At 44.0% G+C, this 19,897-nt stretch overlaps 20 protein-coding genes and 1 non-coding gene across 21 annotated transcripts; 9 read left to right on the top strand and 12 right to left on the bottom strand.

Moving 5' to 3' along the window:
- Nucleotides 1-120: 120 nt before the first annotated feature.
- Nucleotides 121-807, bottom strand: EHEL_031090 (homeodomain-containing transcription factor; the record flags this gene model as incomplete). Its single annotated transcript, XM_003886937.1, has 1 exon — nt 121-807. The coding sequence occupies one exon, from the start codon at nt 805-807 to the stop codon at nt 121-123; it is 687 nt and encodes a 228-aa protein (XP_003886986.1).
- Nucleotides 808-1,106: 299 nt separating this feature from the next.
- On the top strand, nt 1,107-2,663 carry EHEL_031080 (Sac-like phosphoinositide polyphosphatase; the record flags this gene model as incomplete). The annotated part of the gene is made up of 1 exon (XM_003886936.1): nt 1,107-2,663. The coding sequence occupies one exon, from the start codon at nt 1,107-1,109 to the stop codon at nt 2,661-2,663; it is 1,557 nt and encodes a 518-aa protein (XP_003886985.1).
- Nucleotides 2,664-2,772: 109 nt separating this feature from the next.
- Nucleotides 2,773-3,291, top strand: EHEL_031070 (calponin; the record flags this gene model as incomplete). The annotated part of the gene is made up of 1 exon (XM_003886935.1): nt 2,773-3,291. The coding sequence occupies one exon, from the start codon at nt 2,773-2,775 to the stop codon at nt 3,289-3,291; it is 519 nt and encodes a 172-aa protein (XP_003886984.1).
- An 8-nt stretch (nt 3,292-3,299) lies between these two features.
- On the bottom strand, nt 3,300-3,671 carry EHEL_031060 (uncharacterized protein; the record flags this gene model as incomplete). Its single annotated transcript, XM_003886934.1, has 1 exon — nt 3,300-3,671. The coding sequence occupies one exon, from the start codon at nt 3,669-3,671 to the stop codon at nt 3,300-3,302; it is 372 nt and encodes a 123-aa protein (XP_003886983.1).
- A 47-nt stretch (nt 3,672-3,718) lies between these two features.
- EHEL_031050 (DNA repair Rad51-like protein) lies at nt 3,719-4,342 on the bottom strand (the record flags this gene model as incomplete). Its single annotated transcript, XM_003886933.1, has 1 exon — nt 3,719-4,342. The coding sequence occupies one exon, from the start codon at nt 4,340-4,342 to the stop codon at nt 3,719-3,721; it is 624 nt and encodes a 207-aa protein (XP_003886982.1).
- A 72-nt stretch (nt 4,343-4,414) lies between these two features.
- On the top strand, nt 4,415-4,885 carry EHEL_031040 (putative V-type ATP synthase subunit; the record flags this gene model as incomplete). The annotated part of the gene is made up of 1 exon (XM_003886932.1): nt 4,415-4,885. One exon carries the CDS (start codon nt 4,415-4,417, stop codon nt 4,883-4,885), a length of 471 nt encoding a protein of 156 aa, XP_003886981.1.
- An 82-nt stretch (nt 4,886-4,967) lies between these two features.
- On the bottom strand, nt 4,968-5,222 carry EHEL_031030 (uncharacterized protein; the record flags this gene model as incomplete). Its single annotated transcript, XM_003886931.1, has 1 exon — nt 4,968-5,222. The coding sequence occupies one exon, from the start codon at nt 5,220-5,222 to the stop codon at nt 4,968-4,970; it is 255 nt and encodes an 84-aa protein (XP_003886980.1).
- A 79-nt stretch (nt 5,223-5,301) lies between these two features.
- Nucleotides 5,302-6,135, bottom strand: EHEL_031020 (uncharacterized protein; the record flags this gene model as incomplete). Its single annotated transcript, XM_003886930.1, has 1 exon — nt 5,302-6,135. The coding sequence occupies one exon, from the start codon at nt 6,133-6,135 to the stop codon at nt 5,302-5,304; it is 834 nt and encodes a 277-aa protein (XP_003886979.1).
- Nucleotides 6,136-6,180: 45 nt separating this feature from the next.
- EHEL_031010 (phosphatidylinositol 4-kinase beta) lies at nt 6,181-8,316 on the bottom strand (the record flags this gene model as incomplete). Its single annotated transcript, XM_003886929.1, has 1 exon — nt 6,181-8,316. The coding sequence occupies one exon, from the start codon at nt 8,314-8,316 to the stop codon at nt 6,181-6,183; it is 2,136 nt and encodes a 711-aa protein (XP_003886978.1).
- A 75-nt stretch (nt 8,317-8,391) lies between these two features.
- On the top strand, nt 8,392-8,463 carry EHEL_031000. The gene has a single exon. It is a non-coding gene; the product is annotated as a tRNA-Phe (tRNA).
- A 55-nt stretch (nt 8,464-8,518) lies between these two features.
- Nucleotides 8,519-9,361, top strand: EHEL_030990 (uncharacterized protein; the record flags this gene model as incomplete). The annotated part of the gene is made up of 1 exon (XM_003886928.1): nt 8,519-9,361. The coding sequence occupies one exon, from the start codon at nt 8,519-8,521 to the stop codon at nt 9,359-9,361; it is 843 nt and encodes a 280-aa protein (XP_003886977.1).
- Nucleotides 9,362-9,370: 9 nt separating this feature from the next.
- EHEL_030980 (flap endonuclease-1) lies at nt 9,371-10,408 on the bottom strand (the record flags this gene model as incomplete). Its single annotated transcript, XM_003886927.1, has 1 exon — nt 9,371-10,408. One exon carries the CDS (start codon nt 10,406-10,408, stop codon nt 9,371-9,373), a length of 1,038 nt encoding a protein of 345 aa, XP_003886976.1.
- Nucleotides 10,409-10,479: 71 nt separating this feature from the next.
- EHEL_030970 (transcription initiation factor IIA large chain) lies at nt 10,480-10,950 on the bottom strand (the record flags this gene model as incomplete). Its single annotated transcript, XM_003886926.1, has 1 exon — nt 10,480-10,950. One exon carries the CDS (start codon nt 10,948-10,950, stop codon nt 10,480-10,482), a length of 471 nt encoding a protein of 156 aa, XP_003886975.1.
- A 150-nt stretch (nt 10,951-11,100) lies between these two features.
- On the top strand, nt 11,101-11,799 carry EHEL_030960 (uncharacterized protein; the record flags this gene model as incomplete). Its single annotated transcript, XM_003886925.1, has 1 exon — nt 11,101-11,799. One exon carries the CDS (start codon nt 11,101-11,103, stop codon nt 11,797-11,799), a length of 699 nt encoding a protein of 232 aa, XP_003886974.1.
- Nucleotides 11,800-11,913: 114 nt separating this feature from the next.
- Nucleotides 11,914-12,603, top strand: EHEL_030950 (uncharacterized protein; the record flags this gene model as incomplete). Its single annotated transcript, XM_003886924.1, has 1 exon — nt 11,914-12,603. The coding sequence occupies one exon, from the start codon at nt 11,914-11,916 to the stop codon at nt 12,601-12,603; it is 690 nt and encodes a 229-aa protein (XP_003886973.1).
- A 38-nt stretch (nt 12,604-12,641) lies between these two features.
- EHEL_030940 (transcription initiation factor TFIIIB subunit Bdp1) lies at nt 12,642-13,124 on the bottom strand (the record flags this gene model as incomplete). The annotated part of the gene is made up of 1 exon (XM_003886923.1): nt 12,642-13,124. The coding sequence occupies one exon, from the start codon at nt 13,122-13,124 to the stop codon at nt 12,642-12,644; it is 483 nt and encodes a 160-aa protein (XP_003886972.1).
- A 25-nt stretch (nt 13,125-13,149) lies between these two features.
- EHEL_030930 (Cdc6-like protein) lies at nt 13,150-14,193 on the bottom strand (the record flags this gene model as incomplete). The annotated part of the gene is made up of 1 exon (XM_003886922.1): nt 13,150-14,193. The coding sequence occupies one exon, from the start codon at nt 14,191-14,193 to the stop codon at nt 13,150-13,152; it is 1,044 nt and encodes a 347-aa protein (XP_003886971.1).
- A 63-nt stretch (nt 14,194-14,256) lies between these two features.
- Nucleotides 14,257-15,276, bottom strand: EHEL_030920 (uncharacterized protein; the record flags this gene model as incomplete). The annotated part of the gene is made up of 1 exon (XM_003886921.1): nt 14,257-15,276. One exon carries the CDS (start codon nt 15,274-15,276, stop codon nt 14,257-14,259), a length of 1,020 nt encoding a protein of 339 aa, XP_003886970.1.
- Nucleotides 15,277-15,361: 85 nt separating this feature from the next.
- Nucleotides 15,362-16,138, top strand: EHEL_030910 (14-3-3-like signal transduction protein; the record flags this gene model as incomplete). Its single annotated transcript, XM_003886920.1, has 1 exon — nt 15,362-16,138. One exon carries the CDS (start codon nt 15,362-15,364, stop codon nt 16,136-16,138), a length of 777 nt encoding a protein of 258 aa, XP_003886969.1.
- A 118-nt stretch (nt 16,139-16,256) lies between these two features.
- Nucleotides 16,257-17,906, top strand: EHEL_030900 (uncharacterized protein; the record flags this gene model as incomplete). The annotated part of the gene is made up of 1 exon (XM_003886919.1): nt 16,257-17,906. The coding sequence occupies one exon, from the start codon at nt 16,257-16,259 to the stop codon at nt 17,904-17,906; it is 1,650 nt and encodes a 549-aa protein (XP_003886968.1).
- A 68-nt stretch (nt 17,907-17,974) lies between these two features.
- On the bottom strand, nt 17,975-19,663 carry EHEL_030890 (SCP/PR1 domain-containing protein; the record flags this gene model as incomplete). The annotated part of the gene is made up of 1 exon (XM_003886918.1): nt 17,975-19,663. The coding sequence occupies one exon, from the start codon at nt 19,661-19,663 to the stop codon at nt 17,975-17,977; it is 1,689 nt and encodes a 562-aa protein (XP_003886967.1).
- Between the last annotated feature and the right edge of the window lie 234 nt (nt 19,664-19,897).

Raw genomic sequence — 19,897 nt, 5'->3', positions numbered from 1 at the left:
TTGTGCAAGATAAATTACAACGATAAAGGTGCCTTGTAAGGTTTTAATATTATTAGTGGCACAGTGCCATAGCAAAACCAACTCCCGCAGCTATGAATTTATAAGATATGCTTGGAAGAGCTACATTTTCTCAGGATTGGATGCCCCCCCTCTATATTGTTGTTTTCTAGTAGAGTGGTAGTAATCCTCATCCCTGAACCCAGGAGGCTGGTGGTGCCATTGGCTCTGTGCCATTCCATATGGATATTGCATCTGGTAGTACTCTCCACCCCCGTATCTCTGTACATAAGGATACCCGTACTCTTCATGTCCCCTGTATCCAAACCCCTCGTAAACCATTGGAGATGGCATACCTTGTGGAATGGCATGCTTATAAATGCTGTTATCTCTTGGATAGACGTTGTACTCCTCTAACGGGGCCTGTAGAGGCACATATGGATGGTAGTTGCCATACTTGCCTTCCTTGGACGGGCTTGATGCATGGGGTATCTCGGGCCCCTTGGTGTTGTCTGTATTTTCCTGCTGCATCATCTTCTTCTGCGTAAGCTTCTTAATCTTTGCCCTCCGGTTTTGAAACCATACCTGGACGCTTCTGGGCGTCATTCCCAGCTGTTCTCCAAGTTTCTTCCTCATGTTTGCATCCGGCCGTATGTTGGTCTCAAAGGTTTCCTCGAGAACCTTAAGCTGTGCCTTCGTCGTCCTTTTTCTGTGCTTGACAAAGTATGGATCGAAGTACTGGCCTCCCTCAGCCTCCCTATTCGAGTTATTGGTATACGAGTTGAAGAAGCTGCCTCCAAAGTTATCCATACCCCCAACAATTTTTGAATTATTTAAGAGGTCAAAAGATAAATTGTGTTTCTTTAACAAGTTAATTAGGCCAAAGGCTGCCAGGTCTGCTATATAGAAACTCCATTGCCTCAATTACACTATAAGACAAGCAGGCTGCCCGGTTATGTGGAGCACGTCCACATCAAGTCACGTGTTTTATTATCCATCATCCTATATTGTTCTATGCCCCATCCTCTATCTGTCCTAACTCTTATCACCAATAAATCATTGCAGTGCCATATAATCAATACTTCCTGAGCCCCAGGAATACTAATACAATGGACATGGGTATAAATCTGAAAGTTACCACTTCTCCAGAGAAAGTCATGCTGGAAAACATCACAGGAGGCGTGTCTCTTACTATTGAAAGGCAAAGGGTCGATGCAAGAAGATCTATTTGCCATTCCTACGGTGTTTATGGAATAGTCACCATCTCCAAGTCCTCTTATCTTATTCTAGTTGTAGATGCTATTATGAGAGGGATGATGCATGATCATGTTGTGTATGAAATCAAAGATGTAGAAATAATTCAGCTGAAAAGAGGTAGCTCAGAGAACTTTAGAAATGAAATGAGGGCAGTCAGGAGATTCCTTGGTGGGAACGGAGTCTACTTCAGCACGTATCCTCTTTATAAGGCCATGTCTGCAAAGAAGGATGACGATGTGGACTTTCTCTTCAATTCACTACCACTTCAGAAGTTCGTAAAGCACGCAGGTGGTCAAAGCACCTTGTTTTCTATATACTGCATACAAGGGTTTTTTGGATCGGTAGATGTCGGGCCAATATGCCTAAGACTGATTTCAAGGAGGTCCTGGAGAAGGACTGGCGCCAGATACTTCTGTAGAGGGTCAGATACAACGGGCTATGTCTCAAACTATGTGGAGACGGAACAAATCGTGTATGAGGGGGAGAAAGCAACGTCGTTTCTCCAAGTGCGGGGGTCTATTCCTCTGATATGGGAGCATGCTCTTGGAAGGGAGTACAACCCAAAAATAATCATAAGCAATCAAAAAGTGCTTCATATAGCAGACAAGGTTCTAAGAGATAAGTACGGTGACGTTCTGTACCTGAATCTTATAAGAAGCTCTGGATACGAAGGGAACATACATTGTGCATATAAAAACGAGCTCCTTGGAAACAACAAGAAAGGTGTGCACTTTAACTTTTTTGAGGAAGGAGGCATTGTTCAGGGGAGTACACGAGAAAAGTTCTTGGGCTTAATAGAAGAGGCGGTTACCTCTTTTGGATACCACGGGTTTGGGAAGTTGCAAAGTGGGGTCATCCGCACAAACTGCATCGACTGCTTAGACAGAACGAACATCTCTCAGTTTGTCATTGGAGAACTCATGTTTGAGAAGCAGATTTCCCATTTCAATATTGAGAGCAAAGAACATTTATTTGAGCAGCTGAAAAATCTGTGGTACAAGAATGGAAACTCGCTCTCGATGCAATACTCAGGCTCATTTGCCCTGAAAAGCCACTTCCTCTCCAGGAGGGAGCAGGGTGTTATTGACAGGATGAAGGATGGAGCAATAGGGTTACACAGATACTTTGTAAACAGACTCTGCCATGGAAGTCTCCAAGTTACATACGAAATCCTCACCACCGACCTCGAGGGAAAGAGCATAAGCTCGTACAGAGACAACATCAGAGCCATAAAGACACTTTTCTTGATACTGGTGTTAACCACCTGCACTGCCTCGTGGGCGTTGACTGGGATTTTCGTTGCATCGTTCTTCTTGAGCGTGCTAACAATCTCCGCTATTACTGTAGCCATTATAGTTGTATTCTTAGACTTCCTTATTCAGAAGCCTAAGGGCAGAAGGCGCCAATAAAGTCTTACCCATCCCTCAATTATTCCCATTTGGGTACATATATTACCTGAACCTTGATTTTTTGTTACTGCAGCCTGAATAAGTAAATGATAAAAACACATGCCCTGAGATGGACAGCCAACAGAGGGAAGTGACGCTATGGATTGAGGCAGTTCTTGGAGAGAAGTTTGAAGATGGGTCATTCCACGACTTGTTCAAGGATGGGGTAAGGCTCTGCAGATTCCTCAATAAGGTTTCGCCTCTCGATGTTAAGTATAAAGAGTCAAGACAAATATTTGTACAAAGAGAGAACATCTGCTCATTTATAAACGGGCTTAAGAAGCTCAATATGAATGAGTACGAGCTGTTTCAGACCAATGATCTGTTTGAGGCAAAGGATCTGAAACAGGTTGTTATCTGCTTGTATGCATTGAGCAGGCAGCTCCAAAAGGAGAAGATATTTTCTGGCCCATTTATCGGCCCACAGCTTTCCACCAAGTCCAAGATTGAATTCAGCAAGGAGGTCCTTGACAGGAGCAAGTATGCTGTTCACCTCCAGATGGGATATTCAGATCCGGACTTGCTTGAAAAGGCTGCAAACAAAGCATCCTCTAATACCATGAAGGACCTGAAGACGAATACCCTTTAATATTAAACTCAGTGTCTGTTTCGATTACACTGCAATGTCTTCCTTAAATTGACTGCCTCAGCCCAAAAAAACATCTCTTCAAAAATTCCGATCTTCCGTGCAGACTTACATCGCAAACCGATGACACCGTTCCTTATGTGTATCTTACATGTGAGCAGATAGGATGAGCTCAGGTGTATTTCCTGATCTTCCATTTCTACTAGCACTTCTCCACAGAAGTCCAGTATTCTGGCGAAGTTTCTTTCTTTGTGTATGCACACACCGGCGATCTCCACATGAGAGACTTCCTTTCTGCCGCAGAACATTGCACCGGAGATATATCTAAATCTCTTAAGAGAAACTGATAGGATTTTGAGAGGGAGTCCTGTTCTACTTCCCATGAAGCGCCAAGATGGAGTGTGAATAGATAAAATATTTACTGAATAAGTTAGAAGGTTTCTTGCTGCTCTACAATTTCAGATGCAATCAGCACTGCAGATGACCCAATCTCAAACTCCCAGGCCCTTGATTCCATCGAGGGTGATCTGGCAAGCCTGAGTATTCTTTTGTCTCCATCTCTGCAGCAAATGTACCTTGTGTTCACCATATACATCCACTGGAGCCCGAGCATGGGATTGGGTATGCAAAAGGTACCGACCGTCCAATTTCCATGGTGGTAGGTGACGACCAGGATGTTTACCTCGTGCTTCTGGTTCATTCTCTTGAGTCGGTTGACGATTCCAAATAGAATGCGCCGATCCATTCCCGCGCCCTCGGTTGCAAGAAGATGATCCAGGCTGTCTATGATAACCAACCTGACACCCATTTCTATAATAATTCTTTCCATGGAATTCATGACAAAGGATGCTAGATACTCAATGCCCGGAATGTACTTCACAATAATCCGGTCCATCACCTCCTTAGACGTACCTTTGTATCTTTCAATGCAAAACGTTGTTGTTGTTATATATATTGTTGCAAGCTCTTTCGATTCTTCAATGGCAATCGCAGTCTTCCCCGTTCCTGGCTTCCCGGACAATTCTGTCACCCCACAGTACTTGAGCATCCCCATTCGAGGTTTAGAAGGATCTTGTTTTCAAAGCCGATGGATTTGATGTTTTTGTTAATAGGACCCATCATCTCAATGGAGGCAGGAAGTGACAGTGACACACCCTTCTCAATCGTCTCCATAGGCCTTGCTGTTGAGATAGCTCTTGCAGTTTATGGCGCATGTGAAGGCATGGCCTCTTCGGGTGGTGCATCGATTCTATGCAGTCAGAATAGATCCATACTCGGGCCCACATACTTCATCATGATAATGGTGTCAACAATATTTTTCAGTAGCTTTCTTGTTGCCTTGATCATTGCAACAAATATAGACGAAAAGCTGGACATGGGAAGGAGTATCTCATATCTCTCTGCATCCTTAATGGTGGGAATCACGGCTGCAATATCGGGAAAGGTTTGCTCGGCACTAGGCAAGAGGGGATTCAGGATTCTGTCGGAAAAGCCCTCCTTTCTCCCAATCCTGATCATCCTATTCGGCATGATAGAGTTTGTTATAATTGTTGTTCTTTCCTGTGCCTTATTAATGGTATACCAAACACGAGATTAATCACGAATAAAATGCTATTGAAGAATTGAATCGATGTGAAGGTATAGAAAGTACTGTAACTGAAGGTTTTTATCAAATTCTTTCACATCATTAACACATCCCACTCACTAGACCTGTCCTTTCTTTCCTTTTTGATCCTCATTATATAGTTTCTAAGAAGCCCCACCTCCCCACTAAACTTATCCTGCCCTGCCCACTTCATCAAATAGTAAAAGGATTTCTGTATATGCTCTTCCTCGGCTATTCCAAGTTCCTCACATATCAGGTAATAAACACGCAGATCATCTAGGTCAAATCTTCTTCTTTCCTTTGTGTTTGTATCCGGAGGCAGAAACATCTCGGCTTTGTTTATTCCTTCCTCTGGTCTTAAGCAACTCCAAACAAACATATTCCCCAGACTTCCACTTAAAGGTGCGTCACTCGTTCATGAGTTCTGCTATCTCCATCTCTTCCTCTGGACTAAGACCTGGGGCAATCTCAAAGACACAGTAGCAGTAGTCCAGGCCAATGGAAATAACCGTACCTCCAACCTTGATCACACCAAGCACATCTTCTTCATGTGAGTATATCGGCTTCACTCCACAGCTCCCATTACCTTTTAATCCATCAACATCGGCCATCACATTCCTTCCATCAGAGAACAGATATTGATTGTAAATTGACCTAATCCAGTTATTTCCTTTATAAATTTCCTCAGCATTGTCCAGATCACAATAGTCTTGCCTCAAAACCCTTCCATCTGCAGATCCTGTATACTCTCCACAAATACAGAATATAGAAGTGTCGTGTAAACTTCTCCCAATAATCTCAAACTCGTCATGAATCCGCGACAGAAATGACACACCCATCCCGCAATAAACAGATCCTTGAAAGGCACTCATGCACAGCACTTTATGCTTAACTTCGTAAGAGCACTCTATATCCAAGCCAAGGCTAAGACCATATACCATTAGCCCCACAGACACGTAAATTCTGTCTCCGTGGATCAGCATACACTTCACAATCTCGCCTCCCAGATTAATCTTCTTTCCCCCAACAACACCTACATCGCCATCCCAGTTGCCGTAGTACACATCCTTTCCAACAGCTAGTGCAGATATGGGCCCAGATGATTGAAGTATAACAGTTCGGGAAATGTAAGGAGGCTTCATCTCGTATGCAAATCCATGTGCATCACCAATGTATACAGAATCACCCAGAGATGAAATCACCAAAGGTTTGTTTGGCAGCCTGATTCTTCTGAGCGACATAATAAAGGATATTCCTAATAGCAAAAAAAATCGTTTAATCTCAGACTAAAGGTATCCATATGAAAAATACTGATACGAGTCATACAACCCCGTTCCCATACTGTTGAGACTCTTGTTTATCAAGTATGTCACATGTTCCTCAACTCTCTCGTCACTGAGATCCATTTGGAATCTATCCTTGAAGTTCTGCACTTCTCTTCTGTTGAAGCATTCTGTGGCCGAGTTTCCAGGCATCGTCTCCATTATCCTGAAGAGTCGGCCGCTGTGCTTCCTCAGCGCCATATATCCTTGGAGAAACAGGTTCTTGAACTCATCCATAAGATCTCCAAGAAGCTCAAGATACTCCTTTGAGAATTTGAACGGCGCCGCCTCAACACAGTAGAATCCGGGGTGGTTTCCCATTATGAACCCGAAGTCAACGTGGACAATGTGTCCCTGTCCGTCGATCATTATGTTCCCGTTGTGTCTGTCCTTCACCTGCAGAATGTATGTAGCCAACGAATATCCCACAAGGGAGTACAAGAAGTTTCTCAAACAGCTCTTATACTTCTCACTGTTCAGCTCAAAGGACTCTGCAAAGTAGTTCTTCAGAGAGTAATTCTTACTTTCAGACATCATCTTCTTCTTTATCTTGTGTATCGATGTTGCATCGACCACAGTCTCAATTATTCCGCTTGTATCACTTACAAGGTAGATCTTGTATGGCCTGACCCACAGAGAACTATTTTCTTCCCTCCAGATCCTTTTCATCTCACGTAAAACCTGGTGTGCTATCAACTCCTGTTTTAGAGAGTCTCCCGTCTTGACAATTATGGACTCTGCACACCATCCAATTACTTTGCCGAACAAAGAAGTCTTCTTAAGCTCTGCCTTCTTAAGTATCCATCCGTCATGGCATCTGTATCCAGTGTGTGTATGCGTGCTTGCACTTTCCTTGGGTAGGGGGGTAAGAGAGCATCCCTGTCCCAGCTGCCCTGCAGAATATGACCTGGAGTTCATGAGAAGAATCCCTCCGTCTCCTCCATGCTTTCCAGTCTTCTTTCTGATATAGATATCGTCAAGGTGCTTATTCTTTCTTCTTTCACTATTCTGGGAAGTCTCTGTACTTAGAGAATTCTCAGAAGAGGTGTCTTCATACCTTTTGGTCATCAGGATCTTTTCTATAGAGGCCATCACATTGTCTTTGACAATGTGTATCTCGCTTAGAGAAGAGAGGCCACTGACTGCATCGAGCTGCTGCTTCAGAAACAGAGCATCCTTTATCTCATCCCTTGCACAGCTCTTTCTCGGCACCTCCAATGCAGTCTCAAATACAACAAGAAACGGGGAGTTTTCGGCAGAATCCAAAAGAAATGATTCCTCAACCCTGGCTGTCAACACAAACCTCCCTGAATGTAGTGGAAGGAATACCCTTGCAGGCAGATTATGGTTCAGCAGCTTGATCTCCATCTCCAGCCCCCTTTCTCTTAGGTGTCTTGGAAGTTTCTTGAGCCTACTTGGGATCTCGACAAGCGACTCGAGAAACGAAACATTTGCCCCCACACCCAGTCCGTCGAATGCGTTTCCGAACCTTAGGTCTTTCTTCACATTGATATTGCACACATCCCTTGTTTCCAAAAACATCTCCTCGTAGTTGCAAATCCTCCTGAAGAGCCTTGGATCGGTTACCCATGACACAGCCTTCACAAAAAAAAGAAAAATTCCTCTGAGGGGAGGATATCCTTTTCTTGAGGCCGGTGTAAAGAACGTCCTGCCTATCTTCCTCTTGTACCTGTATTGTATTTCCAGGATCCTTGTGTTTCTACACATTCTCTTTCTCTCCATTTCAAACATATCGCAGATCAGAAAGTAACAGGATATAGATCTTGCGTCGCTGCCACTTTCAAGAGCGCCTCTTAGATGGAAGTATAGTGCACAGGAAAATTCTTTATCTCTGGATGCCCAGTATCTCAGAAGGTCATGCATTGGCTTACTAGCCACTCGGTCTTTATTGTAGAGGAATACATGAACAAGCTGAGGAAGGTAGTGGATCTGGGGATCGAAGTATCTGATTCTACTGCATATGTATTGCCATATTCCTACGGACGGGTGCTCATGCATGTATTCTATTGCCGAGAGAAGGTCTGGATGCGAAGAGGAGAATAGTTCCCTTAACGAGGTGGTGTTGCTATGATGATCCATTCCTTGGGCTTGAGTAAACAAGGGGATGAAGGAGTGGCTTTTGTGTCTGGATGTATGTCCTGTGCACACACACCAGCTGGATTAGCTCAGTGGAAGAGCACTAGACTGAAGATCTAGGTGTCCCCGGTTCGAACCCGGGATCTAGCATTCCTTTTGCATCGAAGATCCTTGCATCAAAGATTGCTCTCTTTTTGCCTCCCTCATGGACGAAGCAGTTGAAGCATGCTTTAGAAACACAATATCTGAGATAACATGCCTTGTGGACAAAAATCAAGAGCATTTTCTCTTGTGCGGACTCGACCACGACATACTTTCCATAGTTGTCGGACTGGTGAAGAGGCATGCACAGAAAAGAAACAGGACAGTTGTGGAGGTCCTTCCAACGACTCCAAAGGACGAAAATCCTGATGGAAAAGTTTTTTTTATTGCTATAAACGACGAAATGCCGATCTCCTTCCAGCTGCATATATATCATTACCTTGAAAAAGCTAGAAAGAATTCCTGCTGTCTAGTCCTTGTATCGACGTCTTGCACTTTTCTAGACAGACTGGAAAGACGAGTCAAGTCGAGATTCAACCACCGAGTCTTTTTCATAGGCTTTCTTCCCTTCGAGTCATACAAAGCATTATATATCCAACTAACAGGGACAGGGCGATCCGAAGAGATCCAAAGACAATATAGCATCGACCCAAGCATTTCGGCTTTATCGAAAAGAATAATTGCAAAGAAATACGGCATCCCGGAGTATACCATAGAAACCCTGTATTCCCTGTTTAACCCGATTCACATAACACTTATCCTGATAGCATTTAGGAGGAGGATAAAGTACATCAATTGTGTATCTGAGTTCCGAGCATTTACGTCTGATGTCAATGAACTCAGGGGCGTAACAAGCATGGAGATTCTATCCTACTATCTCGACATCCTTGACTCAGGGGTTATAGACAAAGAAGGCTGCCTGCTTGTAGACTCGTGTAGTTTCAAAAGACATGTATCCAGCACTAGGCCCTTGTATCTGAAAAACCTGATGTATAGAACCCTGTAAGTGCTTGCATCACTTGCTTTTTGTTATGAATCCATCCAGCCTCCCTTGCATACTCTTTTTTCTAGAGTTTATAAGCTTCTCGACACCTTTGTTGACTCTTTCCAGGTCAAATCCCTTTTCTTCAACAAGAAACTTCACAATCCCACTTTTATCGATCGAACTCCAGGAGATATTAAACTCCCTTGAATCACCAATCTCCCCAAGATTCATGAATATCTTCTGAGCCTCTTCATATCCCCAGCCGCCAGGCACATCCAGATTCTCCTCCTGAAGAATCCTCTCAATACTCCTATGCTTCCTTATAAGCCCCAGCGCCTTCTTGGGCCCTATCCCTTTCAGGGTGTCGCAATAATCACACCCCAGGAGAATACACAGATCAATAAACTCATTTTGTTCCAAAGAAAGATCCTCAAGCAACTGCCGAAGATTGTACTCGACAACAGGAAGCTTCTTGCTCTGGGCTCCACTGAAGTTTCTTAGCACTACAGGAGATCCAAACGTCAGGGAATCCATGTCTTCGGTCGCAACACCATAGACAATTCTTTTTCTGCATAGAAAGGCACAGTATGCCTCTGCTTCACTGGGCGCTGTCTCAAACGGTATCCCCATCAGCCCAAGAAGCCTTTTACACTCCTCAACATGGACTCCAGTCACCTTTGTCTTTCTTTTGTCATACATTTCCATAAGCCTCTTATCTCCAGCCTCAGATGCTTCCCTGTATTCCTTATCCGCCATCGCTCTTCTCTCATTCCTCTTTCCTAGCTCCTTCATCTTGATCTCAGGTGGCGCCCCGTCAAACACATACACAGGCGTTATTCCCAGTTCGACCATCCGAATCGTTCGGTAAAAAAGCCCCACTAAATGGGATGTCGTTGCATCCCCGCTCCCTAGCATCGACCCATCAGACCTAACAGCTATCAAGAACTGATATATCGACATAGAGGCATCAATCGCTATTCTTTTTGACGAGTAGTATGCCAATGGCCTTTCTTTGATCCCATTCGCGCTGTTCTCCTTCAGGAGCTTGGACAGTTGCTTAATCCCCATTTCCAGGGCTCATCCCACTAACTTCTCAAACATTTCCGCATATACAAGGATTCTTTATTAAATAAAATTGCTCACCACTCAAGCTCTCCCTGAGCGGAGTTAAACACAAAGTCTATGTTTCCTATGCTAATAAATCCCTGCTTAAACGTGCACTTCCACTTCCCCTTCGACATGTTAACCTTTACATATAGGCAAACCATGCAGTTACCAACATTACCCTTTTTCCCTATTATTTCAGAATCTCCACTCGAGGCACTCAGGCTTTCGTAGTCCTCAAACATCCCGTCCTCCCTCTCTATCATCGTGCTTCCATTAAAGCCACTTCCAGACTCCTCAGGGGGCCTTTCGTATCCACGGTATCCTTGGCCATCGTTATTTATATTTCTCTCTACACCCCACTCGCCCTGCGTATATTCAATAAGTCTTTCTCTCCACTCATTTCTAAGCTCATGAATCGCGGACTTCCCCAGGTTTGTCTCATCTTCAGCCTGCTCAAGCTTGGATATAACCTCGTTGATTATATCCTCATATATCTTTAGCATCCCTGTGTCAAGGGGTGCTTTTTTATTGTTTTATCCCCAGCTCCCTATCTCTTAGACCTCTGCACTTCTATCCACCCTTCTGTAAAATCCAAAACAAAAGGTTCCTAGTCACACCTTCTTATCGATATTTTCGGATATTAAATAGGCCCTATGGAAAAAAGTAGAATAAAACTAACTCTAAAGGAAGTTCTAAAGCTGCTGCTTCTAGGGCTTTGTGTGTATGCAGCAATGGACTGCTCTCACACCTCCGCTGTTCTTGGGGCTGCAAGTGCTTTTACTGCCGGGAAGTTCATATACTTCACATTTATATCACTGTACTTAACTATTATTTCAACAGTTCTTGGATATATTGTGAAAACCAAAGCAGGAAAAAAGCTAGAGGCCGTTTACAAGGATATGCTTGCCGTGGCGTTCTCCCTAGAAGGAATAGTAACCGTGCTATTCTGGAGCCTCTATGTTACTGATCGCAAGCTTCTTCTAGGTAAGTCCGTTATGAACGACAGCGACAGTCTATTTATAGAAATGTCGTCCCATCTCTTCCCAATCGTTCTCCTGCTGATATCGCAAGCAGAAGTGAGGCTAAGGAAGGAAAGGAGATGCATCTACTTCATATTTGGGTCCGGTATTCTATATCTCTTGGAAATCACCTACTTCCACAAAAAAGATAATAAGTGGCCGTATCCCATATTCAAGGATCCGCAGGGTTCTGCATTCAATTATGGGCCCTTAAAAAGGATATTGTTCATAGCTGCATCATGTCTTATAGGCGTTGCTTTTTATAGGAGCCTTATCTCAATTAATGACACAATTCATCAGGGCTATGAGGAGTCTGAAAGCAATCAAATCTAGAAGTATAATTGGTCAAAGCATCCTATATATGACATGTCTTAGGTGTTGCTAAATCATTGAGGCCTGATTGTTCCAAGACTATTTTACTTTAATTTCATGATGCACTGTCACTTTATGGCAAGGTTTAGATATTTGTCAGCATCAAGGGAGGTCCTCAAAGGAGCCCTTTTGATATTCTGCGTTTACGGGGGAACAGACTATTCACAGCCAAGAGAGTGGATAGACTTCGTCAATAAGCTTGCTGGTGGCAGCCACATCTACATAACACAAATAGGCTTGTACATGACAGTAATAACACTGCTTCTGAGCTACTGTGTGAAGCACATGGGAGCTTTGGCCTTCAAGGAGGTCTATAGAGACTTTATCTCAGTCACTCTTCCAATGGAGGCATTGGTAACAACAGTCTTCTGGACACTCAACTTCATAAATCCAACGCTGTTGAAAAACAGAGAATTTTACATGGCAGGCATTAGAACACCGCTGATATGTGAAGTCTCTCTTCACTTATTTCCTTTTCTTGTCCTCCTTATAGACCAGGCGGGCGTCGACATTTACGAGAAAAAGAGGCACTACTTGTTCTTTGGCATCTTCGGCATCGTCTACTTCGTCGTCATCCACCACTTCCAGAAACTTAACGATTACTGGGTCTATCCGTTCTTGGGTTACATGACAATGCTGATGAGAGCAGTCTTTGTCTTTGTAGCAATCCTGCTTGTCATATGCTATTACAAACTGTTTATGCTGCTCTCCAGGATCACTAACACAAGAATGTATCCCAAGACCCTCAAGAAGAAATTGCTGTAGGGCTGCAAAGGAAATAAAGTAGATTTATTAAAGTCCTTCTATTCAAGAAGATAGTTTCTAAGGTTGTTGTAGGCCACCTGGTCAAATGTCTTGTACTCATTCAAAACCTCGTTTATCCTTTCTGGGTTGACCTTGACTTCCTTTATGTACTTTGCTTTTATGTGCTTCCTCTCCTTGTTTGGAAATAATGAGCTTATCAACGAAAACTCAATCCCACATATCTCCAGTGCCTTGTAGAACAATTCTATCTCCTTCTTGCTCCACCTCAGCGCCCCCTTCTTCTTACTGAATGTCGAGGATGTCACAATCCTATCGTCTTCCATCACCTCCATCTCCATATCCTTGTGCGTGTCCACGTACATGCTTGCGTCATTGACAACAATTTGCCCGTCTCTAATCATCAAAATCTCTTCCTGTCCCTCCTCATTCTTTCCTCCAGACACCTCTATCTTCTTTTTCTTACCTTTTCTGTCCTTTCGGAAGTTCGAATTGTCAAGAAAGTGTTTGAGCTTTTGGTCCATCGGATGGGTGTAACCCCCCAAAGATTTAACCAGAAACCCTCCCATACAATCTTCGGCCACATCCCTTCCCAGACATTTCCAGGTACTCCTTGTCACCCTCGAGGCTCTTCTCAACCTCCTCTCTTAGAACCATCGCCAGAACTTCCTTCCCAGAGTTCATACATCTGAGAATCCCACATCTTGTCAGTCCCCCCACAAGGTCCAAGTACTCAAAAAACCCAATCTCCTCGATATCAGATCTCTTGCAGAAAGAAATAAACTCCTCATACAGCTCATTAACTTTCATTCTCTCACGCCCACTTCCATTCAGTAGAAATAGAATAACCTTCTGATAGAAAGATAGTCCCTGGATGCAGTAAGTATACACCGGGACATACATCTTTCTCATAATGCCATCCACGTCTAGTATCTCCGCATCATTTCCTTTCTCACTTTCCTTAACCCTATCAATCACATCCCTCACCTTTCGTGCATCCCCACTGATCGCCCCAATTCTTTTTGAAATAAGCTCGACACACTTTCTTTTCATTCCGCATCCGTTGGCGATAGAACACAACTGTGCAGATGTGTATGGCACGAAGTTGACCCTTCTTCCTCCTATTCTACTGCAAACTTTGGGCTCAAATAGCTTTTCCGGGAGATTCATGGTGTTGGAAATCACAAACAGCAATAGCTTGCTATTCCTTAGATAAGGCATGTCAAATATATTGTATAGGATTTCCTGGCTCTTCCCTATGAGAGTATCCACCTCGTCAATCACAATCACATGCGGCAGAGCACATTCCATAAAATGCCGTTGTAGGTTCATCAGATACATCTTCTTTTGGCTAGAGTTACAGGATAAGTTCGTGAGGACCCACCTGTACACCTCTCTCTTCGACCTCAACTCAGTCGCATTCAGAAATAGATGCGAGACTTGTCTTCTCTCCATCAGCTCAAGCACGGTATGAGTCTTTCCAGCCCCAGGAACCCCACTTATGTAAACAATCCCTCCAGCCCCAGTACTAAGAAATATGTCCAGGTACCGCTCCAGCTTCAGATACTCCTCTTCCCTACCTAGAACCACCATACCCAGGATGAGAGATAACAAAATTTATTTCCCTTTCATATATAAACCCTAAGGCTAGCTAAATCACTCCTTGTATACATCATATATATCTTGCCAACTATATGGCGAAAGCATTCCTTTTCTTCTTCCTTCTTTGCACTTGCTTAGAAATCCAGCTAGTTCCAACCTCCCTCCTTTCTTGTACCTGCGGATCGCATTGTAGAGCTTCTCAAACACCCTGCCTTCATCTCCACTAACCCCTGCTTTCTTCATGTGCTCAAACAGCTTCATAAACTCCCCTAACATTCGATGATATACAAGCCCGCTTAGATACCCATTAACTATCTCCATCCTCATACTCTTCTCAACTTTCACTAGCTTCATCAATTCCATAAAATCCGAAAACCTTCGCTTTTCCACATCATCGGAAAACCATGCGCAGAGTAGTGATCTGTACAGCTGTGTCTTATCGATCGTGCCCATCGACGAGATTATTCTCACCTTCTCGGAAGAGGGTGACCTCAGAATCGTACAGCATATTTTGTTGTAGTAGTCCTCCTTTGGCAAAAAAGATCCCACAAAAGGCTTTACCTCAATGTCCACATAATCCATAATCCTTATAACCACATCTCGGCTTAATAAGTTCCCAAGAACCCCGACATAAACCCATACCTTTTCACCCGAGATCTTTGTAATCTCCTTTTCTATCTCCCCAATCACATCCTCTCTGAGGTAGAGCAGCTTATGGAGCATCATCTGCATTCTGTATTCAATCCCATTTCCATCGACAAGGAATCTCCTAAACCTTCTGAACCTCTTTACAAAGGACAACTTGAGCAGGTAGTTATCAAAAACAATCCTTCTCTTGCAAAGCATCTCATACGCAATCTTCTCCGCCCTCGAGCCTTCCCTCCCGGCAATCCTCCTTAGCACCTTCCTGACATCCTTCGACTTGTATATTCTTCCTGCATATATATGGTCTATCAGCTCAAGATTTTCAGGGTCTACATATCTCGACAGATCCACCCCATCAGTCGACGCCAACTTGGAAAGCTCGTCTGCAAGGGTCCTGGAGCCCGGATGCTCCTTCAAATACCCGTCCATCAGCCCTGCTGGGATAATTTTTGTCTGCTCTAAATCGATTGACATCTCTCTTGAATAAAAATAAAAATCCCCGGGGGCTTGAGAAATGGCATCCAAGCAGTACGAAGAGGCATTGCAAAAGGCAAACCTCAGCGACATGGCAGAGAGATACGATGACATGGCAAAGGAGATGAAGCAGGCCGTGATGGTTGCACACGAGGACAAGCACACCCTCAATGTTATGGCAAGAAACCTTTTTTCCGTTGCATACAAAAACCTGGTGAGCTCAAGAAGGTCCAGCTGGAGAATGCTGTGCTCCGAAAGACAGAAGGTTGAGGGAAAGGACCCTGGCGTGGTCCATGTGATTGATGAAAAGATAAAGGCAGTTGAGGAGGAGCTCCTGAGGTTTTGCGACGAGGTCTTGGACATTATTACGACATATATACTGAGTCTCGAGGATGCAAAAAAGAACATTGAGTACTACATCTTCTTTCTAAAGATGAAGGGTGATTACTACAGATACAAGGCAGAGGTTATCTCAGGGTCCGAGCATGGAGAGGTGTCAAAGAATGCAGGAGAATCCTACAAGGAAGCCACAGAAAAGGCCAAGACACTTCCGCCCACAAACCCCATAAAGCTAGGCCTTGCGCTAAATTACTCAGTATTCCACTACGAGATCCTTAATGATTCCGAGAAAGCTTGCTCAATAGCCAAGGGCGCCTTTGATGAGGCCATCAAGGAACTGGACACCCTTTCTGAAGAGCACTACAGAGACTCAACCTTGATAATGCAACTTCTCAGAGACAACCTTACTCTCTGGACGTCCAGGGAAGAGGGAAATGTAATGGGAGACGAGAGAAAAGGAGATCTCGATGAAAATTAAATATTCAACCTCTATTGGTCACAAAGTTTTCTTCGAGTACACACCACTAAAATCTCTCAAACACCATAATTACTCTCCTTTTTCGCATTGTACATAACACTGAGCAAATAGGAGTACCATGCAGGCCAAAAGAATCGATGATATGCAACAGATAGAGGAATCGGACTTCTTTGTGGAGAAGAAGTCGGGTATAGACAGCCGTTCAAATGATCCAAGCCCTCCATCAGCCATATGGATTGTTTTCTACTTTTTGGGATCGCTAATCTCTGGGATGCTGGCATATATGACCTATTACTCATTGATCCTACCAAAGCTAAAGTCCAATGAAAACAATCACCTATCGGTTGTGAGTGAGAGGCTTCTGATGTGCTTCCTCATTGGTGCCATGATCTGGTTTGCACTCGAGCTTGCATTGACGTATCTTTCAATTACCTTGAAGAAGGTTGAGGAAAAGCAAGGATTCCTTCAAAGCACACTGATAAAGAACGGGTGGTTCATAAGCCTTGTCCTCACGCTGCTAGCCCTTTCCTTTATCATAGGAAGCTACAGCCGTGGAATAGAGATAATGAGTGTGGAGAGTGCCGGGGGTGCAGAAGAGGGGACTCCACAGGTATCAGGCGAAGATGCGAGTGCAGACACAAGTGACCAATCCAAGCCGAAGCCATCAACGAAGCCAGAAACATTCATAATGGACAAGATAAGTAGGATTCTTCTTGCAGGCTCTATATTTCTTGGGATAATCTTGACAAAGACGATTTTCATGGACAAAGTGAACTACAAGATGCTTTTCGAGAACTATGAAGATAGAATCTACATGAACTACGAAGACATGAAGATGCTCGAGCAGCTGAACAGGATAACTGGGAAAAGAATGGACCTTGAGCAGGATGTCGAGCTCTGGGCAAACTCTGTCTTCAAAACCATTTCTCCAGAGAAAGATGCTGTTGACATACAGACCTTGGAATACTTTTTCGGAACTGACTATGCACAGAAGATATTTGAACGGTTTGACATATATGGGGATGGCAGGCTGACAGGAAGTAGCTTTGCCCTTGTCTACCGGGATATCCTGAATGAGGAGAAGAGGATCACCATGGGGATGGCACAGAAGGTCACGATTGTGGAGAAGCTGGACATCGTGCTTTCTTTCATACTTATTCCCTTTGGAGTAGCAGCAGCCACACCCATAGTCGAGAACGAAATCAACCTTGTTAACCTCCTTCCCATCCAGTTTGGTACGCTGTTTTCTCTCCATGTGATTTTCGCCTCAACTCTGGGAGACATGTTCAAGTCCCTGGTGTTTATATTTCTTGTGAAACCGTTCGATGTTGGGGACAAAATCCTTATAGATGGAAAGCTACACAAAGTATATGATATGGGACTTCTGTACACTTCGTTTGTGGTGGAAAAGAAAGTTACTGTGATTCCCAACACTAAGATCATGGACAAGACCATAGTCAACCTCAGGAAGGCAAGGACATCGCAGAAGCAGTTTGAATTTACCTTCACCAACGCTCCCGAGTTCAAAGAAAAGGCAGAGAGATTGAATGCAGCAATAGAAAAGGAGGTGAAGTCTGATCCAAATGTGTACACGGGAAAGTTTAGTGTGTATGGTTACAACCTGAAGAGGAACTCGTCGATAGGAATAAAAATCGATGCAGTCTTCTGGATCCAAAACCAAGACATAAAAGCCTTAAGAACGAGGGAGGACGCGTTTGTGATCGCCCTACACGACATCTTCAAGGACCTTGGATTAGTTCTTGAGTAAGAACTTTTTGCTTTGAATAAAGTAAGTAGTAGGCATCTATAGACATCAAAACAACCTCTTTAATATCCTCAAAGTTTATAGGAAAACGGAATTCCTATATCGACTCTATTCTTACTTTCGTAACAACCCTCCTTGTCCTCACAATCCTCATCAGATACAATATGAAGATGGATCTTTCCCTTCCGGACTAGGTCTTCCAAGGCGTCCTTCAGTTTCGAGCTGTCAAGCTCCTTTGAAGCCACACATGTCCCATCCTTGTTGTAGCCGTTTTGGCATATCTTTCCGTACCCAAGGCCTTCTTCCTCTCCATCACTTCCTGTGCCGTCCTTTCCATCGAATCTTACAACAGGACTTATGATCCCGTTGCTGCCACCCCCGCTTGCCCCGAGAAGTCTTAATGGCAATCCTCCAAGACTTCCTTGGCCGGATGGTTTTCTCCCGGATGGCTGGTCAGTGCTTTTTCTATCAGATTGCACCGTTGTTGTCAGGACCTGATGCTTCGGCACATAAACAGTAGTAACAGACTCATGGGTCGTTGTGGTAACCGTAACCGTGGATATTGCATTCCTACTACTTGTTACAAAAGAGGACGTCTGTACACTGCTGGATACAGGCGGCTGGGTGGTGGAAGCACTTGTCTTCGAGGAAGAATACAAGGTTGGAGGCATGGAAGAAGTTTTGCTGCTCGAAGGGACTTCCGACGATGCCCCCTTAATCGCATCAATCAATGACTGAAGTGCGGGGACTATCGTAGTGTTTCCTGGATCCTTAAATACAAATGTAATTGTTGGTATTGTCGAAGACTGGGTCTTGGCATCATGTATGACAGTAGAAACAGGGACCTGAGAGCTTAATGAGTATGGAGTGCTTTGGACATCGGCTTTTGTCTGGCTCTTTCCTTCATTATGCGGTGGAATTAGATAATCTCCAAAGCTCAGTAGCTCCCTTTCTTCCCTCCTCCTATCACGCTCATGAGGGGAAATAGACCTAGGCCTTCTAATAAAGCTCCATCCAGGATACTTCATTCTATCTAACCCAATTTCAGGTATCCTCTTTCCTTCATTAGGACGATTTTCTACATCCCTTTGGTTCGCAATTGGCTCACCACTTCCACGCTCGTCCGAGGCATCCTCAAAGTCTTCTCTACTCCCTTGCAGCTTCTTCTCGTACTCAGGAGGAATCACCATTATGTAGCCTTCCTCTCCAAAATCCTCTTTCTTATCATGCATCTTCTCCATAGCAGGCCGCCCTCCACCCTTCGACTGGGTGTCACATCCTTTAGACGTAGACGTCTTCATCCCGTCTCTCATCTTGGCAATCTTTGTGTTGCTGACATCCTTTCCAAACACCTGAACCCAATATCTATTGCCGTCCTTCCCAACACACGTAGCAACTCCAGAATATACATAGTCCCCAAGAATGTTGTTTCTATGCTTTTCTGATTTCATCCAGAGCTTGACAACCTCCCTATAATCGTCATTCTCCTGCTTGGCAATGTTTTCACCAATGTTCAGTCCAACAAAGTCAAACTTCTTTAGTCTTCCAGCAAGATTGGACTCCAGTCCGCTAGGCCCATCGTGTGTAAGCTTGGCCTTTCTGCACATATGCAACACTTGCAAGTCCGCAGCCTTCTGCAGCGAGGGCAGGCTATAAAGCTCCTCCATGTTGTGCTCGTTCCTGAACTTGTTTGTGTATCTCAGCATGTCGCTCTCGAGAGAACAGAAAGCGCATCCTAGAATTAACCAAATAGAAACCATCTGGCCCCAATATGCACCAAGAGTCGTTTCTGTTTATAGAGGTTCCAAAACAGCATAAAACAGCCTTGAAACAGAAAAAATCACAAAAGAAGACATCACATCAAAATGTAGCCATCTACGAACCTCGGACCCATAAAGGCCAAGGGAGCAATTGTGGCTATTTTGAGTTCACGGTACAACCGCAAACCCAGGGGTACCGCAAAACCCAAAATATCTTCCTCCAAAGACATCAAG

The sequence above is a fragment of the Encephalitozoon hellem genome, chromosome III, assembly GCF_000277815.2.
Source record: "Encephalitozoon hellem ATCC 50504 chromosome III, complete sequence".
Lineage (NCBI taxonomy): Eukaryota > Fungi > Microsporidia > Unikaryonidae > Encephalitozoon > Encephalitozoon hellem.
This window is presented reverse-complemented; position numbering and strand designations above follow the sequence as displayed.